Genomic DNA, 18,470 nt, shown 5'->3' with positions numbered 1-18,470 from the left:
AATACTCAGTAGGGTCTCTACTAACCAAATAGAGTTATTTTTGGAGGGGGACTGTGTCATACATACCCAGCAGCACTTCGTTCTCCACCACCCCTGTGGCCATTGATTAAAAAAGCCCTCATAAAAATGTATAAAAATTCTATATAATCTGAATGAGTTGCACTGTTTTGAAATGAGGGCGTTTTATTTTGAAGGTGTCATTACCACATAAAACTGAGGTCATCATTTGTGCTGCTGGCAGAATACTCGTGCTAATCACCTATCCCGGGCGGTCTTGAATATATGTTCTGATGCTGTTAAAGGTGTAGGATAGTCTTGCAATTACAAGGGAAAGAAACGGTAAGATTTCATATACATTTTAATGTTCCAAATGCATACTGTCATGATATCTTACTTGATCTAATATGTAATATCCACACAGAGGCGCGCATCATGTTATTACTGTAACGACCCTGTGTTTATAAGCGCGGAAATCGACTCTGCCGCTTGAGCATGCTTTAAAAAGAGCATGCTTTTGCGGCACAGTCGATAGCGCGCCGGACTTCGGGCTAGAAGGTCGAGGGTTCGAGACCTGCTCCCTGCTGTTTCATTACACTGGTGTCGGAAGTGATCGGACCTCGCATCCACGACAGTGCGTGTGCTTGGCCGGTGAGCGCGTTCCTGTAAGACGTAAAGTCGCAAGCTAGCGCGAGGACGCGCTCTTTGAAAGGAGGGAGTAGTGTAACGACCCTGGGTTTATAAGCGCGGAAATCGACTCTGCCGCTTGAGCATGCTTTTGCGGCACAGTCGATAGCGCGCCGGACCTCGGGCTAGGAGGTCGAGGGTTCGAGACCTGCTCCCTGCTGTTTCATTACATTACTTTAACATGCTGTGTATGGTTGTCAATAACAACTGCCCCGTTTTATGGGACATTCTTGATGCTAAACTTGGGATTTCTGCCGAATTATTTAATGAAATCGTGAATTGCTCGCTTTTGCGCATTCGTTTGCTTTACGTGCCTTGTTGGCAACTGTAGCATAATGCAGCAAACATGTAACATGATTTACAGAGAAAGTTTTAAAAGTTTTAGCCAATATTGCAGAATGCCATTATAACTTCAGGTTTTTGAGGGGTAGGTAAGCTATAGGTATTTATAACATTACACCTTTCTCTCAACATAAAAAATATATATAGAGATTTCAGAACAATTTACATTCACGAGACCCAGAAGTGTTCCAGTGACGGGGATTTCTAGAAAAATCGGTGTCTTGGCTGACGTCACTGGCATTGTAACGGCGTGAAGTAGCAAGAAGATGTGATTTCCAGACGTTGAGACAGCCGGTCTGGGTTATTTTTGTCCTTATGCTGGGGAGGGTTATTGGATACTTTACTTTGATCCGTGAATCAAATATACACGTATCCAATGTATCTGTTTAACAGGGAAACAATAGAAAGATCCGCAATAGGCTAAATCGCCTAGTTATAACAGTACTACAATGCATATTTGATATTGCCCTAGGTGGAACCTCTTACTTTTAGTACATCTTTGTGCATTCTGGCTGCAGATATGGCAAGCAGCCATGCAGGTTACAGAACTGAGAAAACTAAGAAGCAAGCATCCCAAAACAATCCGTTTTCAGAAATAAGAAAATGTCTACACATTTTCAGACTGAATTGAACCCTTTCTGCTCTATAATCCATCAGACTCAGTAAAGTCGTCATTGACGTCATTTAATCCTCTATAGCCCTACTGTCGGAGAGAACTGCTCAAATAAGAAAGTCATCATTCCCCAGAAACAAATTCGATTTAATTGGGGGAAGAAACTTGCAAGGGACATTTCTCATTTGCAATGTCATTATCTGTGTACAGAGACTCTACTACAATGTAGGTTTACATCTCAATATTCTGTTTAAAGAACAGCATTACTTGTGGGAGTGTGTGAGTGTGTGTGCGTGTGCGTGTGTGTACGTCTGTGTGTGGTGTAACTGTAAATGTAAATGTAAAACTGTAAATGTTACTGCAATATAACACCGGAATTATTTGAGCCCATATGTGTACACAGCCAGGAGGGAGCTTGGTGCTAGATCAAGTTTGTGTAATGAGTGCCTGCACTGCTTGAGTCAAACTGTATAAACAGATATCCAGAGAAATGCCAAAATAGAGGTGAGCTAGCAGTGACAACATGAGGCTGAATGCTGGACAGTGTTGCTGCGTCCTTGATTGGATGCTTTGCAGTTCATTGTGGAGCTCACGTCAAAGATTGCTCAGGCTGACAAACAACAAACAGTTACAGTAAGACCTGGAATGTATTGAGGATCTTAATCACTTAGCCCTGACCTTGTGTCAACTCTGGACCCTTATCAAACTTACTGGATCTCAGCTCATCATACGTATTGGAGAGGTCACTCGGTAGCCAATACTGCTCTGGAATGGTTCAGAGTTCTGTTCTTGGACACATCTCCTTTCAACTCAAGTAACACCTAGCAAACATTTTTGACCAGTGTGCTGCCGAGATGGAAGGGAGTGAGCGGGTTGGCCTCCTGTTCCCTCTAAGCTGTGCGGGGGCGTGCAGCTCCCTGGAGACTGCCACCCAGAAGAATTATTAGCCCGCGCAGAGAAGCACAATATTCAACTTTTCCCCCATAGGTAACTGTCACGAGCGTTGTTGTAAGAATCGTATTAAAATGCAGCGTGGTTTGGGTTCATCATTATTACGTGAACCGGCAAAAAACAATAAAGAACAAAACGAACGTGAAGCTATGCAGTGCTCAAGGCAACGATACACAAACAAGATCCCACAAAAACCCAGTGTGAAAAGGCTGCCTAAATATGATCCCCAATCAGAGAAAACGATAGACAGCTGCCTCTGATTGGGAACCATACCAGGCCAACATAGAAATAACAAAACTAGAGTACCCACCCTAGTCACACCCCGACCTAACCAAATTTGAGAATAAAAGGCTCTCTAAGGTCAGGGCGTGACAGGTAACACTATCAACGTTTGCTTTACTGTGGGAATTGTGATCAAATCAATGCAATTTTAGCCACTTTCAATGCAACGTGCCCGAAACAACTATGCAAGACTTTGTATGCAAACGCATCGGAGTAGGTTTCTATTGCATTGACAGGCACGACTCAGGCCCGTACTCTACACAGACCGGTGCACCATAACCAATCAGAGCTGCAGCACGCCTATATGATAGACCATTGCCATATGGATCTGTGGAATTCACTTTGAACTGGACTGTGTTAACAGTATGAGCGGTCGTGAGTAGATGTGCTTGAGGCTAATCAAATGGCTACCCAGACTATTTGTACCCCCCCCCCACACACACACACACACTGCTACTGCTCTCTGTTATTATCTATGCATAGCCCCTTTAACAACCCTACCTGCATGTACATAATTATCTCAATTATCTCGACACCGGTGCCCCCGCACATTGACTCTGTACCGGTACCCCCTGTATATAGCCCCGCTATTGTTATTCACTGCTGCTCTTTAATTATTTGTTTTTCTTATCTCTTACTTTTTTATACATTTTTATTTTTTAGCTATTTTCTTAAAACTGCATCGTTGGTTAAGGGCTTGTAAGTAAGCATTTCACTGTTGTATTCGGCGCATGTGACAAATAAAATTTGATTTGATTTTTTTAGAGATCAAAGCGAGAGCTGCATGTAGCCATGTGTGCACATTTGTTCATATCCTTTGCTAGTTTGTGAGTAATTAGCCCAGTTATAGATAATTTGCAGTCAGCAATGGGGGAGTGATTGCTTCTTACAAGAGCACAAAACGTGTACATTTCTAGACAACTTTGAAAGGCGAGTTGGGTAAAGAGCTTTTTTTGTCTTGACTTTTGAGACAGGTTTGAATAAGCTAAGTAGCCAATAGGCAGGGTAGCATGATTTGTCTGATTCTCTGTAATAATGGTATGGGAAGTGTATAAACAGCCCTGCATGTTTTTTTCAGTCTCATGGGATGTAGAACTACATTGAACACCACACGTTGGCTGCTGCTTTAGGCTGAATGATTGAACAGCTATTTCCATGTTAAGGGATGCATTTTCTCCATTGTTTTTGATGGTAGGCCACTCTGGTAGGTCTACATTATCATCATCCACAGTAACCTACTTGACCACTGTCTGATACAGTAATGTAAAGGGGGTACAGCCTCAGTTTTCACAGTAAACGCACAGAATTTTCACAACGTTGAAGTTTGCGCTCAGCAGACCGGAAATTTGCTCAGCGCCCCAAAATATTTGAGGGAATACTACTCCTGAGGTGAAAGGTGTTGTGGGATGTATGTTTTAGCAGTGTTGTGTGAGTAATGAGTTAATGTTAGGAAATGACAGATATCTGGAAAGGTGAAGTCTGAGGCTTGGGTGGGTTGTCTCAGCATGTTCTCAGCCTGGGGAGGGTGTGTGTGTTTATGCTTGATCAGGTCATTTATCCAGATTAACTAGAGAATATCTATTTTTACACAACAACAGTTTCACTGTGAGTTTATCCCAGCCTCTGGTCAATGTTAAGCAAAAATAAATATAATGTACAGTCAGTAGCTAAATTGGTATATAAATTAGAGCCCTACCGATATGTTTTTTTTTGGGGTCCGATACCAATTCCGTTTTTTGGGGGGGACAAAACTTACCCATGCCGATATTTAGTCATTATTTATTTTATTTAACCTTTATTTAACTAGGCAAGAACAGTTAAGAACAAATTCTTATTTACAATGACAGTATACCCCGGCCAAACCTGGACAACGCTGGGCCAATTGTGCTCCGCTCTATGGGACTCCCAATCACAGCCGGATGTGATACAACCTATATCACAGATATACAGTGCCTTTGGAAAGTATTCAGATCCCTTGACTTTCCACATTTTGTTATGTTACAGCCTTATTCTAAATTGTATTCAATTGTTTTTTCCCCTCATCAATCTACACACAATACCCCATAATGACAAAGCACAAACAGGTTTTTAGAAATGTTTGCTAGTAAAAAAATTATAAACAGAAATATCACAGTTACATAAGTATTCAGACCCTTTGCTCAGTACTTTGTTGATGCACCTTTGGCAGTGATTACAGCATCGAGTCTTCTTGGGTATGATGCTACAAGCTTGGCACACCGGTATTTGGGGAGTTTCTCCCATTCTTCTCTGCAGATCCTCTCAAGCTCTGTCAGGTTGGATGGGGAGTCAACGTGCACAGCCATTTTCAGGTCTCTCCAGAGATGTTCGATTGGGTTCAAGTCCGCGCTCTTTCGGGCCACTCAAGGACATTCAGAGACTTTTCCCGAAGCCACTTCCGCATTGTCTTGGCTGTGTGCTTAGGGTCGTTGTCCTGTTGGAAGGTGAACCTTCACCCCAGTCTGAGCGCTCTGGAGCAAGTTTCCATCAAGGTTCTCTGTGTAATTTGCTCCGTTCATCTTTGCCTCGATCCTGACTAGTCTTCCAGTCCCTGCTGCTGAAAACATCCCCACAGCATGATGCTGCCACCACCATGTTTCACTGTAGGGATGGTGCCAGGTTTCCTCCAGATGTCCTTGGTATTCAGGCTAAGACCTCAATCTTAAGAATTTGTTCTTAACTGACTTGCCTAGTTAAATAAAGGTTAAATATATATATATATTTTTTTTAAATCTTGGTTTCGTCAGAACAGAAAATCTTGTTTCTCAAGGTCTGAGAGTCTTTAGGTGCCTTTTAGCAAACTCCAAGTGGGCTGTAATGTGCCTTTTTACTGAGGAGTGGCTTCCGACTGGCCACTCTACCATAAAGGCCTGATTGGTCGAGTGCTGCAGAGATGGTTGTCCTTCTGGAAGGTTCTCCCATCTCCACAGAGGAACTCTAGAGCTCTGTCAGAGTGACCATCAGGGTCGTGGTCACCTCTCTGACCAAGGCCCTTCTCACCCGGTTGCTCAATTTGGCCGGGTGGCCAGCTCTGGGAAGAGTTTAGGAGGTTCCAAACATCTTCCATTTAAGAATGATGGAGGCCACTGTGTTTTTTGTGGACCTTCAATGCTGCAGAAATGTTTTGGTACCCTTCCCCAGATCTGTGCTTCAACACAATCCTGTCGACCTCATGGCATGGTTTTTGCTCTGACATGCACTGTCAACTGTGGGACCTTATATATATCAGGATAAGGTAAGACCCAGATGCAGACCGTGTCAAAGTAACAATGTTTATTACAGCAACAGAGGCAACCGTACAGGACGGCAGGCAGGCTCAGGGTCAAATTACTTTCCGAAGGCACTGTAGGTAGTGCTTTAGCTAGAAGCCATCTCTGCTCCTCCTCCTCTCCCTCTGCTCATAACATCACCCAAATGATTATTGGACTCATCATCTGGAAAGACTCAATGGATTGGTATAATTTTGATGAAACTATGGTTTGCAAAATGATGGCATACGTATAAATCTATCAATTCTGCCCTCCTTTTTCAGTGTTTCACTTTTAAAAGTATAGCATAGTAATAAACAATTGGAAGCATAATGTAGGACTAGTCACAAATATTTAAGAATTTTAAATCCGTTGTCATAGCTTTCACGGTTCAATCAAAACTAGACACAAACAGTTATTGATTAAGCTAGTTTTTTTCCCTCTCCATAGAACACCTTTAGCATGCTTCAGATTAATGAGCTCTGTTTGACAATTAGATATCACACTGTATTTTACTAGACGTTGTTGTTGGTGGTAATGCCAAATTAGAGCTGGATTAAGGAGAAGAAAGGGGTCCAGACAGTGTGGAGTGAGCTGTGATTTATTAGACAAACTGTCAGTAAACAGTCATAACTGAGAAATGATATGGTGAAGCAGCTGGAGAGAGTTTAGAAACACTCTTCACAATGCTGCTTCACACCCTGTATAACCTCACTGTAAACTCTATCTCTCTCTCTGAAGCATGTCTTATGTGTGTCTATGTCAACAGTATTTTGGGTTTTATATAGGAGAGAGAAAGTGGAAAATGTTGTTTTGTCTTTGGTCGAATGAGTACTTCTTTCAACCAAGTAATTCCTCTGTATTTGTGAGCCAGACAGGTTTTTGGGCTTCTTAACCATTAGGGAAGCAAATGAAGCAGCCGTCTAGTACACTCTGCCTGTCCCCTAACCCCATGACCCCATGAACCCAAGTTCCAGACATACTGTAGTTGGTAACCAGACCTTTTAGCAGTCTTCTACTCCGAAGCTCTACTAGATTCCCTCTGATGTGTTTTAGGAGGCGAGGAGAGCGGATATGATGAGTCAAGGGAAATTCTTTTGAGATTCACTCTATTAGTCATCCTTTCTCATCAGGCACGTGGCGGGCCAGCCCCAATGAAGGCCCTTGGTTTTGCAGCCATTTTAGACTCAGATGACAAGACGCCAGACAGCACAGGGCCTACCAAGTAACAACTGGCCAGTAATGGCTCACATAATAGGAAAAGGCCTGTTGGAAACTATAAACACAGCATTATTGCACAGACAACTTTCAAATAATGGAAACATTGCCAGTTAAAAAAAAAAATTCATATTGCATCTCTGAAAGCCTAATGTAATTTGTTGTGTGGATAATGAAGGATATGCCTGATTGACTAACTGACTTGCCTTTCTTAATTGCCCCTGAGGGCATACATAACATTGAATTGAATGACTGACTGAGGTGATTGTGTGATGTCATTGCAGGTCTTGTCTACCAGTACAATGAGAAAATACTCGTCCCTCCTCTCCCTGGCCCTGGTCTGCTGCTGCTGGAGCGTACAGGCTGAAGTCTTCACCTCTATAGGTAAGCCTATATGTACTGTATACCTATACCATTACGCCTCTGTACTGTATGCCTTTACCACTACAAATCTATAAGTAGGCCTATAGCATTACCCTTATATGTATGACATGACATCAGGTTTTTTTGTGTAGAAAAGTATTGAGTGGGCTGCCTAAATGTTTTTTCTGACCACCTAAGTCCAAACAATAAAATCAAATAATACTACAACTTTTTCAGTGTAAACTTAAACAACTTAAAGCAGATATAAAGTATGCAGAAAAGATAATGGACCTATATAGTAGAGTATATATATATATAGAATCTTTGAGAACTAACAATCACCAAATTAAAGCTAGACAGTCAGGGAGAATCTAAAATGCCAAAGATGATGCATTTAGGAGTATTTTGTCATGGCATGGGACCCACATTGATTTTGTTATAATGTTTGAGTCACTCAGATAGCATAAGAACATGGCATAAGTCAATATTTTTTTAAATCTCGAACACATTTTCTAAGTCCCTGAACTCTTCTCACATCTGACCCACATAAAAGCAGCAAAGCTGACAACGGAAGGAAGCGCCTGCGTCAGACAAAGCTTAGGAGAGTTTACATCGTTTAAAGCAGCCTTATTAACAGATTTTCTCAATACAACAAATATTAGTAACTAAGCAAGTAGAAGTTGTTCTTATTTAGTCAAATTTCTGAAATAACATTTTGAACTTAATTTCACTCCAAGTAGCACCAGCAGCCTGTATAATGTTAGTGGAAGTAGTAATTTACTTTACTTTGCTTAGTTTGGCAGCCATTAGACTAAGATACAAATGTGCCGTGAAGCTGTTTCACTCTCCTCCTGGCAACCGCATTGAGCTCACACCAAACTGTCCAGCGTTGCTATGGAATTGTTTTCTGCATACAGCGGCATCCACGCCCCCTTACCTCAAAGACACATGGGTATTTAGAATGCGGTGTGGTTGGACACATAATACTATACAATCTCAGCAGAGGAGGCTACGTGTTGAGCATTTTTTTGCGTTTTCACTTACTAAAGTCTGTGTAGGAAACTGTTCAGAAAATAGCTTAAATATTTCACGGACCATTAAACCGAAGCACATTCTGCATCCACTTTCTCTCAGGAAATTATGATCATGGGAAATGACTCGACCTGGTTGCCTAACACGTTTATAACATAGGTGTATAACACAGTTCTAACACAAAAGATTCAGGATATTGAATGGGTCATCTTCAGTTTTCAACTTCACAGAATTGCTTTTTTTCCTTAAACCTTCTATTAGGTCAAATGACAGACCTGATATACACAGAGAAGGAGTTGGTTCAGTCCTTGAAAGAATACATCAAAGCAGAGGAGTCCAAACTAGATGCTGTGAAAAGGTGAACACTACAATCTGTAACCATAGAATCTGTAACCATAGACTCTGTAACCATAGAATCTGTAACCATAGAATCTGTAACCATAGAATCTGTAACCATAGAATCTGTAACCATAGAATCCTTTTAGCCTTTTTTTCCCAATGATGTTCATTTGCCAGAACATGCCTAACTGACAGATGGAATAGGTCAGTTTGAGAGATGATCAATGATCGGATTGTAGCACGACTGGAGATACTTTTCTACTAGACTGAACCTGACTCTTTCCCTCCATGTGCTGTAGCTGGGCCAACAAGCTGGACGTGCTGACGCGTGCCTCCACCTTAGACCCGGAGGGCTACCTGGCCCACCCCGTCAACGCCTACAAGCTGATGAAGAGACTCAACACGGAGTGGTCCGAACTGGAGAGCCTGGTGCTGCAGGACCCTTCAGACGGTACCATAGGGATGGAGGGAGGGAGAGGTTACAGCTTCTATATAGCTTCTCTCTGTTTGGGTGTGTGGAGGCTTGTGGAGAAAGGGGTGTGGGGCCAATTGTGATCCATCATGCTCCAACCCCACATCTGCAGAGTAGAGTGGAGCTGAGAGAGAACACTGGCTGTGCAGCTGTAACTGTATCTGTTTACATTGGTTACGTCTTCAGTGTGTGTCTGTGTGTGTAATTGTCTTCTGTCTTACCTATATGTTTGTCTTTGCATGCTGTATGCACAGCCATGCAAATGTGTGTAAATGTGGACCCACCAACTTGGTGTTGTCAGATGTCTGGAAGGAGGCTAAATGGAAGGTCCAGTATATTTGTTGATATTAGGGCTGGATCGTAACACACTCTGTGTGTTTGTTATCTAACCATCGCTAGAGGCAACAAAAATACCTGTAGATACCGTTACTATATCAGCTAGTCTCCCTTAGCCTATACGTCTGTGGTTCTCAAACCTCTCCTCAGTGACCCCCAGCCGTTCCATGTATTTGATATATTCCAGAGCTAGCACACCTGATTCAACTTGTCGACTAATCAGCAAACCCTTGATTAGGTGAATCAGGTGAATCAACAAAATATTGAAATGTCTGGGGGTCCCTGAGGAGAGGTTTGAGAACCATTGCTATACGTGACTAGAATCACAGTTGACATTCTCTAGTTATCTGAACCTCACACACTAGATCACACATTATATCATTGCACACCAGGCAGCTCCACTGCAGATGTTCTGTGCTTGGTGCCTTTGACTATTTGAATGCGTCCCAAATGGCACCCTATTATTGCTGAGCGATTAGTGCTGTTTGAGGTCGGTTCGGTTTCATTTCGAATTTACTTAAAATTATTACTGTTTTTGATTTCAGTATTTTTTTTAGACAGTAAAGGCACTATGCGTTATGTGGGGGGAATGTTCTAACAACATAGAATAAAACAATTATAAAAGTCCCGTGATGATAGTGACTGCCCATTACTGCTTATCACTTATTAACCATCATTTATTCATATGAGTTTACTTTAATAAAATATTTGTTTTATTTGATGACTTTATTCCAAGTCATCATCTCATCTCTATAGAGCTGCTGCCTATGCTGTCTGACAAAATTACGATTTCAGTAGTTTTTTTAAAGTAAATAAGGCATACTTTTATGATTGCTGAATACCAACTATCAATCACTTAGATCATATATTTTCAGGTAGAGATACCTCGCGAAGCAACTGCTTTCTATCCCTCTCGCACATTCTCTCTTCTCTCTGTCTCCGTGTCTGCTCCACACAGAACGGACAAGTAAGCGGGCATGCAATGGATTATGGTCATTGTAGTTAATTATCGTGTTTTCAGCTCTAAACTATGTAGAATATTGGCCTGTTTGAAACTACAACTCCCTACTACATCGCACAGTTCAGGCTTGATCTGATTTATTTCTACAGAAACTGAGAATCGAGCTCACAGGAAAAAAAGGAAGAAAATGGAATTCAAATAATTGAACCGATGTCGGTCAATTTATTATTTATGTGCCCTGGTCAATTTGCTCAAATATGCCCTGGTCAAATGTAGTCCACTATAAAATGAATAGAGTGGTACTTGGGACAAAGCTTTCGATGACTCACAAGACTTGAATCATTTTTAACCGTTTCACTCTGTGTATGTATCACTGTGGTCCCTCTTCAGAGTTTATCTCCAACATGACAGTACACAGGCAGTACTTCCCTGACCAGGAGGATGAGAAGGGTGCTGCCAAGGCACTGATGCGTCTCCAGGATACGTACAAACTGGACTCTGAGAGTTTTGCCAGGGGCAAACTGCCAGGTAAAAAAGGAGTGTTGTTATTCTCTCTCTGACTCCCTGCAGACACAGATAAAATCGCTCCAACGCTGCCAAGGAAGATTCTAGAAGCCTCCATATGTGTTATCACAGTGTGTGAGCTGAGCGTATCTCAACCTGGCCCTTCCAGAACGCTTCGAACAAGCTAAGTGCTACTGCAGAGTGGTTTCTATTTCTTCCAGACAGATGTCTAACCTCTCCAGAAATGCAAGCTAAAACAGAACAGCCTTGACACCAAGAGCAGATGCTTTGGCCACACATTCACTGTGTATATATTTTTTTATGACAAATGTGCATCCTATCTTAGTATTCTACCCCACCAAGTCTGACAACTCTGTCAGAAAAAGTTTGCAAAGCAAAGTGTTTTGATATGACCCTCGTATTGCTGCAATAGAAACATAATCTACAGTATCACAGCACCATTATGGATTTATGGAGCAATTTTATGGAGTAAACCTCATAAACAGTTCATAAACTGGTTATAGACAGTCTTATTCATGGAAGTTGTTATGAAGTGCTAAGAACAGAATGGTGCATTAATACTATACTGTACTACACTATACTAAGGGTGGCAACATTTCCCCAAATTCCAATACTTTGCAGAAATCCTGTTTGGAGGATTCACAGATTTCCTGCTAATTCCCTCCTGATTCCAGGAATCTTCCAACTGGGAATTCTGGAAAACCTGGTAATTTTGGGAAAGTTACTGGAATTTTGCAACCCTAACTATACTATACTATAACTGCAGGGATGCACCACAACGCCATCCTGACGGTGGATGACTGTTACGACATGGGGAAGACAGCTTACAACGAGGCAGACTACTACCACGCGGTGCTGTGGATGCAGCAGGCCCTCAGGCAGATGGATGCAGAGGAGGAGCACGTGGTGTCCAAGGCCGATGTCCTGGACTATCTCAGCTACTCCGTCTATCAGATGGGAGACCTGTCCCGCGCCATCGAGCTGACACGCCGCCTAGTGGCCATCGGTAGGACACACACGCGACATTCCACTGAAACATCTTCAGAACTTGTTTCATATCCAGGAGCTTATTTTTAGGGGTGTTTGAGAACACGAGAGATGTCTTTCTCTCTCACTCTCTCAATTTCAACCTCTTATACTCTCACTCTCTCTCACACAATGTCACTATCTCCATCTCTTATACTCTCACTCTCTCACATATTCTCACTATCTCAATCTCTTTTACTCTCACTCTCTGTCACAATTTCTCACTATATCAATTACTTATACTCTCACTCTCTCGCACATATTCTCACTATCTCAATCTCTTTTACTCTCACTCTCTATCACAATTTCTCACTATATCAATTACGTATACTCTCACTCTCTCACACAGATTCCTCACATAATCTAATATTCTCATGCATTCTCACATAATCACCATCTCACCAACTCTCATATACATCTTCCATAGTTCCAGGGTGTAACCAAGAGAGTGGTCATGGTTTACTATTTTGAACTGCATCAGTGATGTTGTGTGTTGAAGGCTGCAATTATGGCGATCTGGTTACTTTGTTTGAATGTGAAGTTAAATGGACCAAACCCGAAGGCGAACAACTAGGAAAATCTACCAGCGCTGTCATATTTACCAAGGAAAGAATCAGATTTAAAAGAGTAACATTAGCTACTGTAGTTAGCTAGAATAACATATTGCCGTGTAGTTATCCCTAGTTTTGGTATGTTTTTTGTGTTTGTGGCAGGAAAAGTGCAGGATAAGTGGCTGAAAAAGTGCTACTTTTAACCCTTTAAAGCGTTTGAAGTAAATTAATGGAAATACCATAGTAGGGAGTTGTCAGTAGATTGTTTTTTGTCAAGGTAACTGTAACTGACCTAACTAAAATACAGTGCATTCGGAAAGTATTCAGACCCCTTCACTTTTTCCACATTTTGTTACGTTACAGCCTTATTCTAAAATTGATTAAATTCATTTTTTCCCTCATCAATCTACACACAATACTGTAGGGGGTGCGTACTGGCGGCAGAGAAGTCAGTCAGGCGCAGGAGAGCAAAAACTGATTTCCAACGGCGCAGTTTAATAAACAAAACCACCATAAACAGAACCATAAATCAATGGGTAAACAAAACCCATTACACACCAGCATAACGTGCACAAGCACTACAATAAACAATTCCGGACAAGGACATGGGGGGAACAGAGGGTTAAATACACAACATGTAATGATGGAATTGAAACCAGGTGTGTGGGAAGACAAGACAAAACAAATGGAAAGTGAAAGGTGGATCGAGGATGGCTAGAAGACCGGTGACATCGACCGCCGAACGCAGCCCGAACAAGGAGAGGGACCGACTTCGGTAGAAGTCGTGACAAATACCCCATAATGACAAATCAAAAACAGTTTTTTTTTTAAATGTTTGCATAAAAAACAGAAATACCTTATTTGCATAAGCATTCAGACGCTTTTCTATGAGACTCCAAATTGAGCTCAGGTGCGTCCTGTTTCCATTGATCATCCTTGAGATGTTTCTACAACTTGATTGGAGTCCACCTATGGTAAATTCAATTGATTGGACATGATTTGGAAAGGCACACAACTGTCTATATAAGGTCCCACAGTTAAAAGTGCATGTCAGAGCAAAAACCAAGCCATGAGGTCGAAGGAATTGTCCGTAGAGCTCCGAGAATCGATTGTGTCGAGGCACAGATCTGGGGAAGGGTACCAAAACATTTCTGCAGTATTGAAGGTCCACAAGAACACAGTGGCCTCCATCATTCTTCAAATGCAAGAAGTTTGGAACCACTAAGATTCTTCCTAGAGCTAGCCGCCCGGCCAAAATGAGCAATCGGGGGAGAAGGGCCTTGGTCCTGGAGGTGACCAAGAACCCGATGATCACTCTGACAGAGCTCCAGAGTTCCTCTGTGGAGATTGGAAAACCTTCGAGAGGGACAACCCTCTCTGCAGCACTCCACCAATCAGGCCTTTATGGTAGAGTGGCCAGACGGAAGCCACTCCTCAGTAAAAGGCACATGACAGCCCGCTTGGAGTTTGCCAAAAGGCACCTAATGGACTCTCAGACCATGAGAAACAAGATTCTTTGGTCTGATGAAACCAAGATTGAACTCTTTGGCCTGAATGCCAAGTGTCATGTCTGGAGGAAACCTGGCACCATCCCTATGGTGAAACATGGTGGTGGCAGCATCATGCTGAGGGGATGTTTTTCAGCGACAGGGACTAGGAGACTAGTAAGGAAAGATGAACGGAACATCGACAGAGAGATCCTTGATGAAAACCCATTCCAGAGCGCTCAGGACCTCAGACTGGGCTGAAGGTTAATCTTCCAACAAGACAACGACCCTAAGCACATAGCCAAGACAAGTACTGAGCAAAGGGTCTTTACTGAGTAAAGGGTCTGAATACTTAAGTAAATGTGATATTTCTGTTTTTTTGCTTTGTCATTATGGGGTATTGTGGGGTATCTACAGATTGATGAGCAAAAAACTATTCAATCAATTTTAGAATAAGGCTGTAATGTAACAAAATGTGGAAAAAGTCAAGGGGTCTGAATACTTTCTGAATGCACTGTAACTGAATGCAATGTTGCCATATAATCCCTAGTCTTGCCTCTCATCTCATAACACATAACGGCAATTATGAAATAACTGCAGTTGACTGACTCTAAAGACCACAAGAGGGCATCTTATTTCAGACATTCAATGTCAGTGTTTCTTATCCTTGAAAAAAAATACATGTTTTAGTAGCATGTAGGAGAGAGACAGTTGTTTTTCACTCAAACCAATGATGAGAGTTACACATTGTCGAATTGTGCAATCACACAATTAATTAATGCTGATTCTAATATATTTCCCTCATATTCCCCATGTCCTGTTAGTCTGCGTAACTGCATGACCCGTGGTGTACTTACAGACTCTAGCCACCAGAGGGCAGGAGGAAACCTGCGTTACTTTGAGAAGCTGCTGTCCAAGCAGCTGAACGAGCTGAACCAGGAGGGCCAGGAGCCAGCCACAGAGGAGCCCATCCAGCTGGGGACCTACAAGAGACCCAATGACTACCTGCCTGAAAGGGAGATCTACGAGGCCCTGTGCAGGGGAGAGGGAGTCAAAATGGTAAGAGACCGATTGTCTAAGACTCTCCTATGACAGTTGGTTAGGGGTAATGGCCAAAAGTTAGATTTACAATCTGTATGGCTATGCCTTGATAATGTCAATCTAGAGAGAGGGCCATGATGAATAAACTGTCCGAGTGGTGCCATTTTCCAGGACCTGGTACCTCTCGTGGTATGAAAAATAATTTTCACTATGTGCATTGTACAAATTTCCAAAAAAAGCAATCAGGGTTAATTCAAGTTGCCTCCTCTTTAATTCTCCTGTCCCCTAAAAAACATAATGTGAAAACGTACCTGATATTCTAAGAATTGATTCGTGTTGGGCCGGCCCGGGTTTATGGTTTGAGCAACATTGTAGCCTATAGACCAACGCGTGACCGTTGCTGTGGTAAGAGAAGCGTGCGCCTGTATCTCTCACAGAACTGGAATGAGATTCCCTTTCTATGTTATCTCTCTGCTCTGATAGACATGAGCCTGCAACATTCATCTCTCCACCTTTGCATCTTCATCAACCCTTAGTAAACCTGTGATTGACCAGATACAATGCTATTTCACAGTAAAGAAACAGAATTCCAGCATGCTTATAGGGAAGGACACTCAACAAGCACAGCACTTACACAAATGACTGATGATTAGCTGAGAGACATTGATGATAAAATGATTGTGGGGGCTGTCTTGTTAGACTTCAGTGCAGCTGTTATGCAGATGAATGAGGACCCAAAAGCGACTTAACAAAAACAGAGTCTTTATTCCAAACTTAAACAAAACGGTACTCCTGGATATATCTTAGATGACACCTGCTCACACGCAGCATCTGATGAAGGCAAAAACACGACAGGGCGGAACCAGGACGCCTGCTCACACGCAGCATCTGATGAAGGCAAAAACACGACAGGGCGGAACCAGGACACGGAACAGCAAACATCAAACAAAGATCCGACCAGGACAGAAGCGGAAAACAGAGGGAGAAATAGGAACTCTAATCAGAGGGCAAAATAGGGGACAGGTGTGAAAGATTAAATGAGGTAGTTAGGAGAATGAGGAACAGCTGGGAGCAGGAACGGAACGATAGAGAGAGAGCGAGAGAGGAAGAGAGGGAGGGGAAGAGAGAGGGAAAGAACCTACTAAGACCAGCAGAGGGAGACAAATGGAAGGGAAGCACAGGGACAAGACATGATAATCAAAAGACAAAACATGACAGTACCCCCCCACTCACCGAGCGCCTCCTGGCGCACTCGAGGAGGAACCCTGGCGGCAACGGAGGAAATCATTAATCAACGAACGGTCCAGCACGTCCCGAGATGGAACCCAACTCCTCTCCTCAGGACCGTAACCCTCCCAATCCACTAAGTACTGGTGACCACGTCCCCGAGAACGCATGTCCATGATCTTCCGTACCTTGTAAATAGGTGCGCCCTCGACAAGGACGGGAGGGGGGGAGGGAAGACGAACGGGAGCGCGAAGAAAAGGCTTGACACAAGAGACATGGAAGACAGGGTGGACGCGACGAAGATGTCGCGGAAGAAGCAGTCGCACAGCGACAGGATTGACGACCTGAGAGACACGGAACGGACCAATGAACCGCGGAGTCAACTTGCGAGAAGCTGTCGTAAGGGGAAGGTTACGAGTGGAAAGCCACACTCTCTGACCGCGACAATACCTAGGACTCTTAATCCTACGTTTATTGGCGGCTCTCACAGTCTGCGCCCTGTAACGGCAAAGTGCAGACCTGACCCTCCTCCAAGTGCGCTCACAACGTTGGACAAAAGCCTGAGCGGAGGGAACGCTGGACTCGGCGAGCTGGGACGAGAACAGAGGAGGCTGGTAACCAAGACTACTCTGAAACGGAGATAGCCCTGTAGCAGACGAAGGAAGCGAGTTGTGAGCGTACTCAGCCCAGGGGAGCTGTTCTGCCCAAGACGCAGGGTTTCGAAACGAAAGGCTGCGTAAAATGCGACCAATCGACTGATTGGCCCTTTCTGCTTGACCGTTAGACTGGGGATGAAACCCGGAAGAGAGACTGACGGAAGCACCGATCAAACGACAGAACTCCCTCCAAAACTGTGACGTGAATTGCGGACCTCTGTCTGAAACGGCGTCTAACGGGAGGCCATGAATTCTGAACACATTCTCAATGATGATTTGTGCCGTCTCCTTAGCGGAAGGAAGCTTAGCGAGGGGAATGAAATGTGCCGCCTTAGAGAACCTATCGATAACCGTAAGAATCACAGTCTTCCCCGCAGACGAAGGCAGACCGGTAATAAAGTCTAAGGCGATGTGAGACCATGGTCGAGAAGGAATGGGAAGCGGTCTGAGACGACCGGCAGGAGGAGAGTTACCTGACTTAGTCTGCGCGCAGTCCGAACAAGCAGCCACGAAACGGCGCGTGTCCCGCTCCTGAGTAGGCCACCAAAACCGCTGGCGAATAGAAGCAAGCGTACCCCGAACACCGGGGTGGCCAGCTAACTTGGCAGAATGAGCCCACTGAAGAACAGCCAGACGAGTAGGGACAGGAACAAACAGAAGGTTACTAGGACAAGCGCGCGGCGACGCAGTGTGAGTGAGCGCTTGCTTTACCTGTCTCTCAATTCCCCAGACAGTCAACCCGACAACACGCCCTTCAGGGAGAATCCCCTCGGGGTCGGTAGAAACCACAGAAGAACTAAAGAGACGGGATAAGGCATCAGGCTTGGTGTTCTTATTCCCCGGGCGATAGGAAATCACGAACTCGAAACGAGCGAAAAACAACGCCCAACGAGCTTGACGTGCATTAAGTCGTTTGGCAGAACGGATGTACTCAAGGTTCTTATGGTCAGTCCAAACGACAAAAGGAACGGTCGCCCCCTCCAACCACTGTCGCCATTCGCCTATGGCTAAGCGGATAGCGAGCAGTTCGCGGTTACCCACATCATAGTTGCGTTCCGATGGCGACAGGCGATGAGAAAAGTAAGCGCAAGGATGAAC

At 43.5% G+C, this 18,470-nt stretch overlaps 1 protein-coding gene across 2 annotated transcripts in view; it reads left to right on the top strand.

Annotated features, from left to right (window-relative positions):
- Positions 1–238: 238 nt before the first annotated feature.
- LOC120056874 (prolyl 4-hydroxylase subunit alpha-2-like) overlaps positions 239–18,470 on the top strand; it is a 42,712-nt gene continuing 24,480 nt past the window's right edge. For both annotated transcript variants that reach the window (XM_039005131.1, XM_039005132.1), the window contains exons 1-7: positions 239–339; positions 7,641–7,740; positions 9,013–9,109; positions 9,390–9,541; positions 11,250–11,387; positions 12,151–12,390; positions 15,308–15,507. In XM_039005131.1, coding sequence (XP_038861059.1) covers positions 7,659–7,740; positions 9,013–9,109; positions 9,390–9,541; positions 11,250–11,387; positions 12,151–12,390; positions 15,308–15,507 — 909 coding nt within the window. In that variant the 5' untranslated portion in view covers positions 239–339; positions 7,641–7,658. The remainder of the gene's footprint in view (positions 340–7,640; positions 7,741–9,012; positions 9,110–9,389; positions 9,542–11,249; positions 11,388–12,150; positions 12,391–15,307; positions 15,508–18,470) is intronic.

This window comes from Salvelinus namaycush, chromosome 12 (genome assembly GCF_016432855.1).
Source record: "Salvelinus namaycush isolate Seneca chromosome 12, SaNama_1.0, whole genome shotgun sequence".
NCBI lineage: Eukaryota > Metazoa > Chordata > Actinopteri > Salmoniformes > Salmonidae > Salvelinus > Salvelinus namaycush.
Note: the sequence above shows the minus strand (reverse complement) of the source record. Positions and strands in the feature narration are given on the sequence as shown.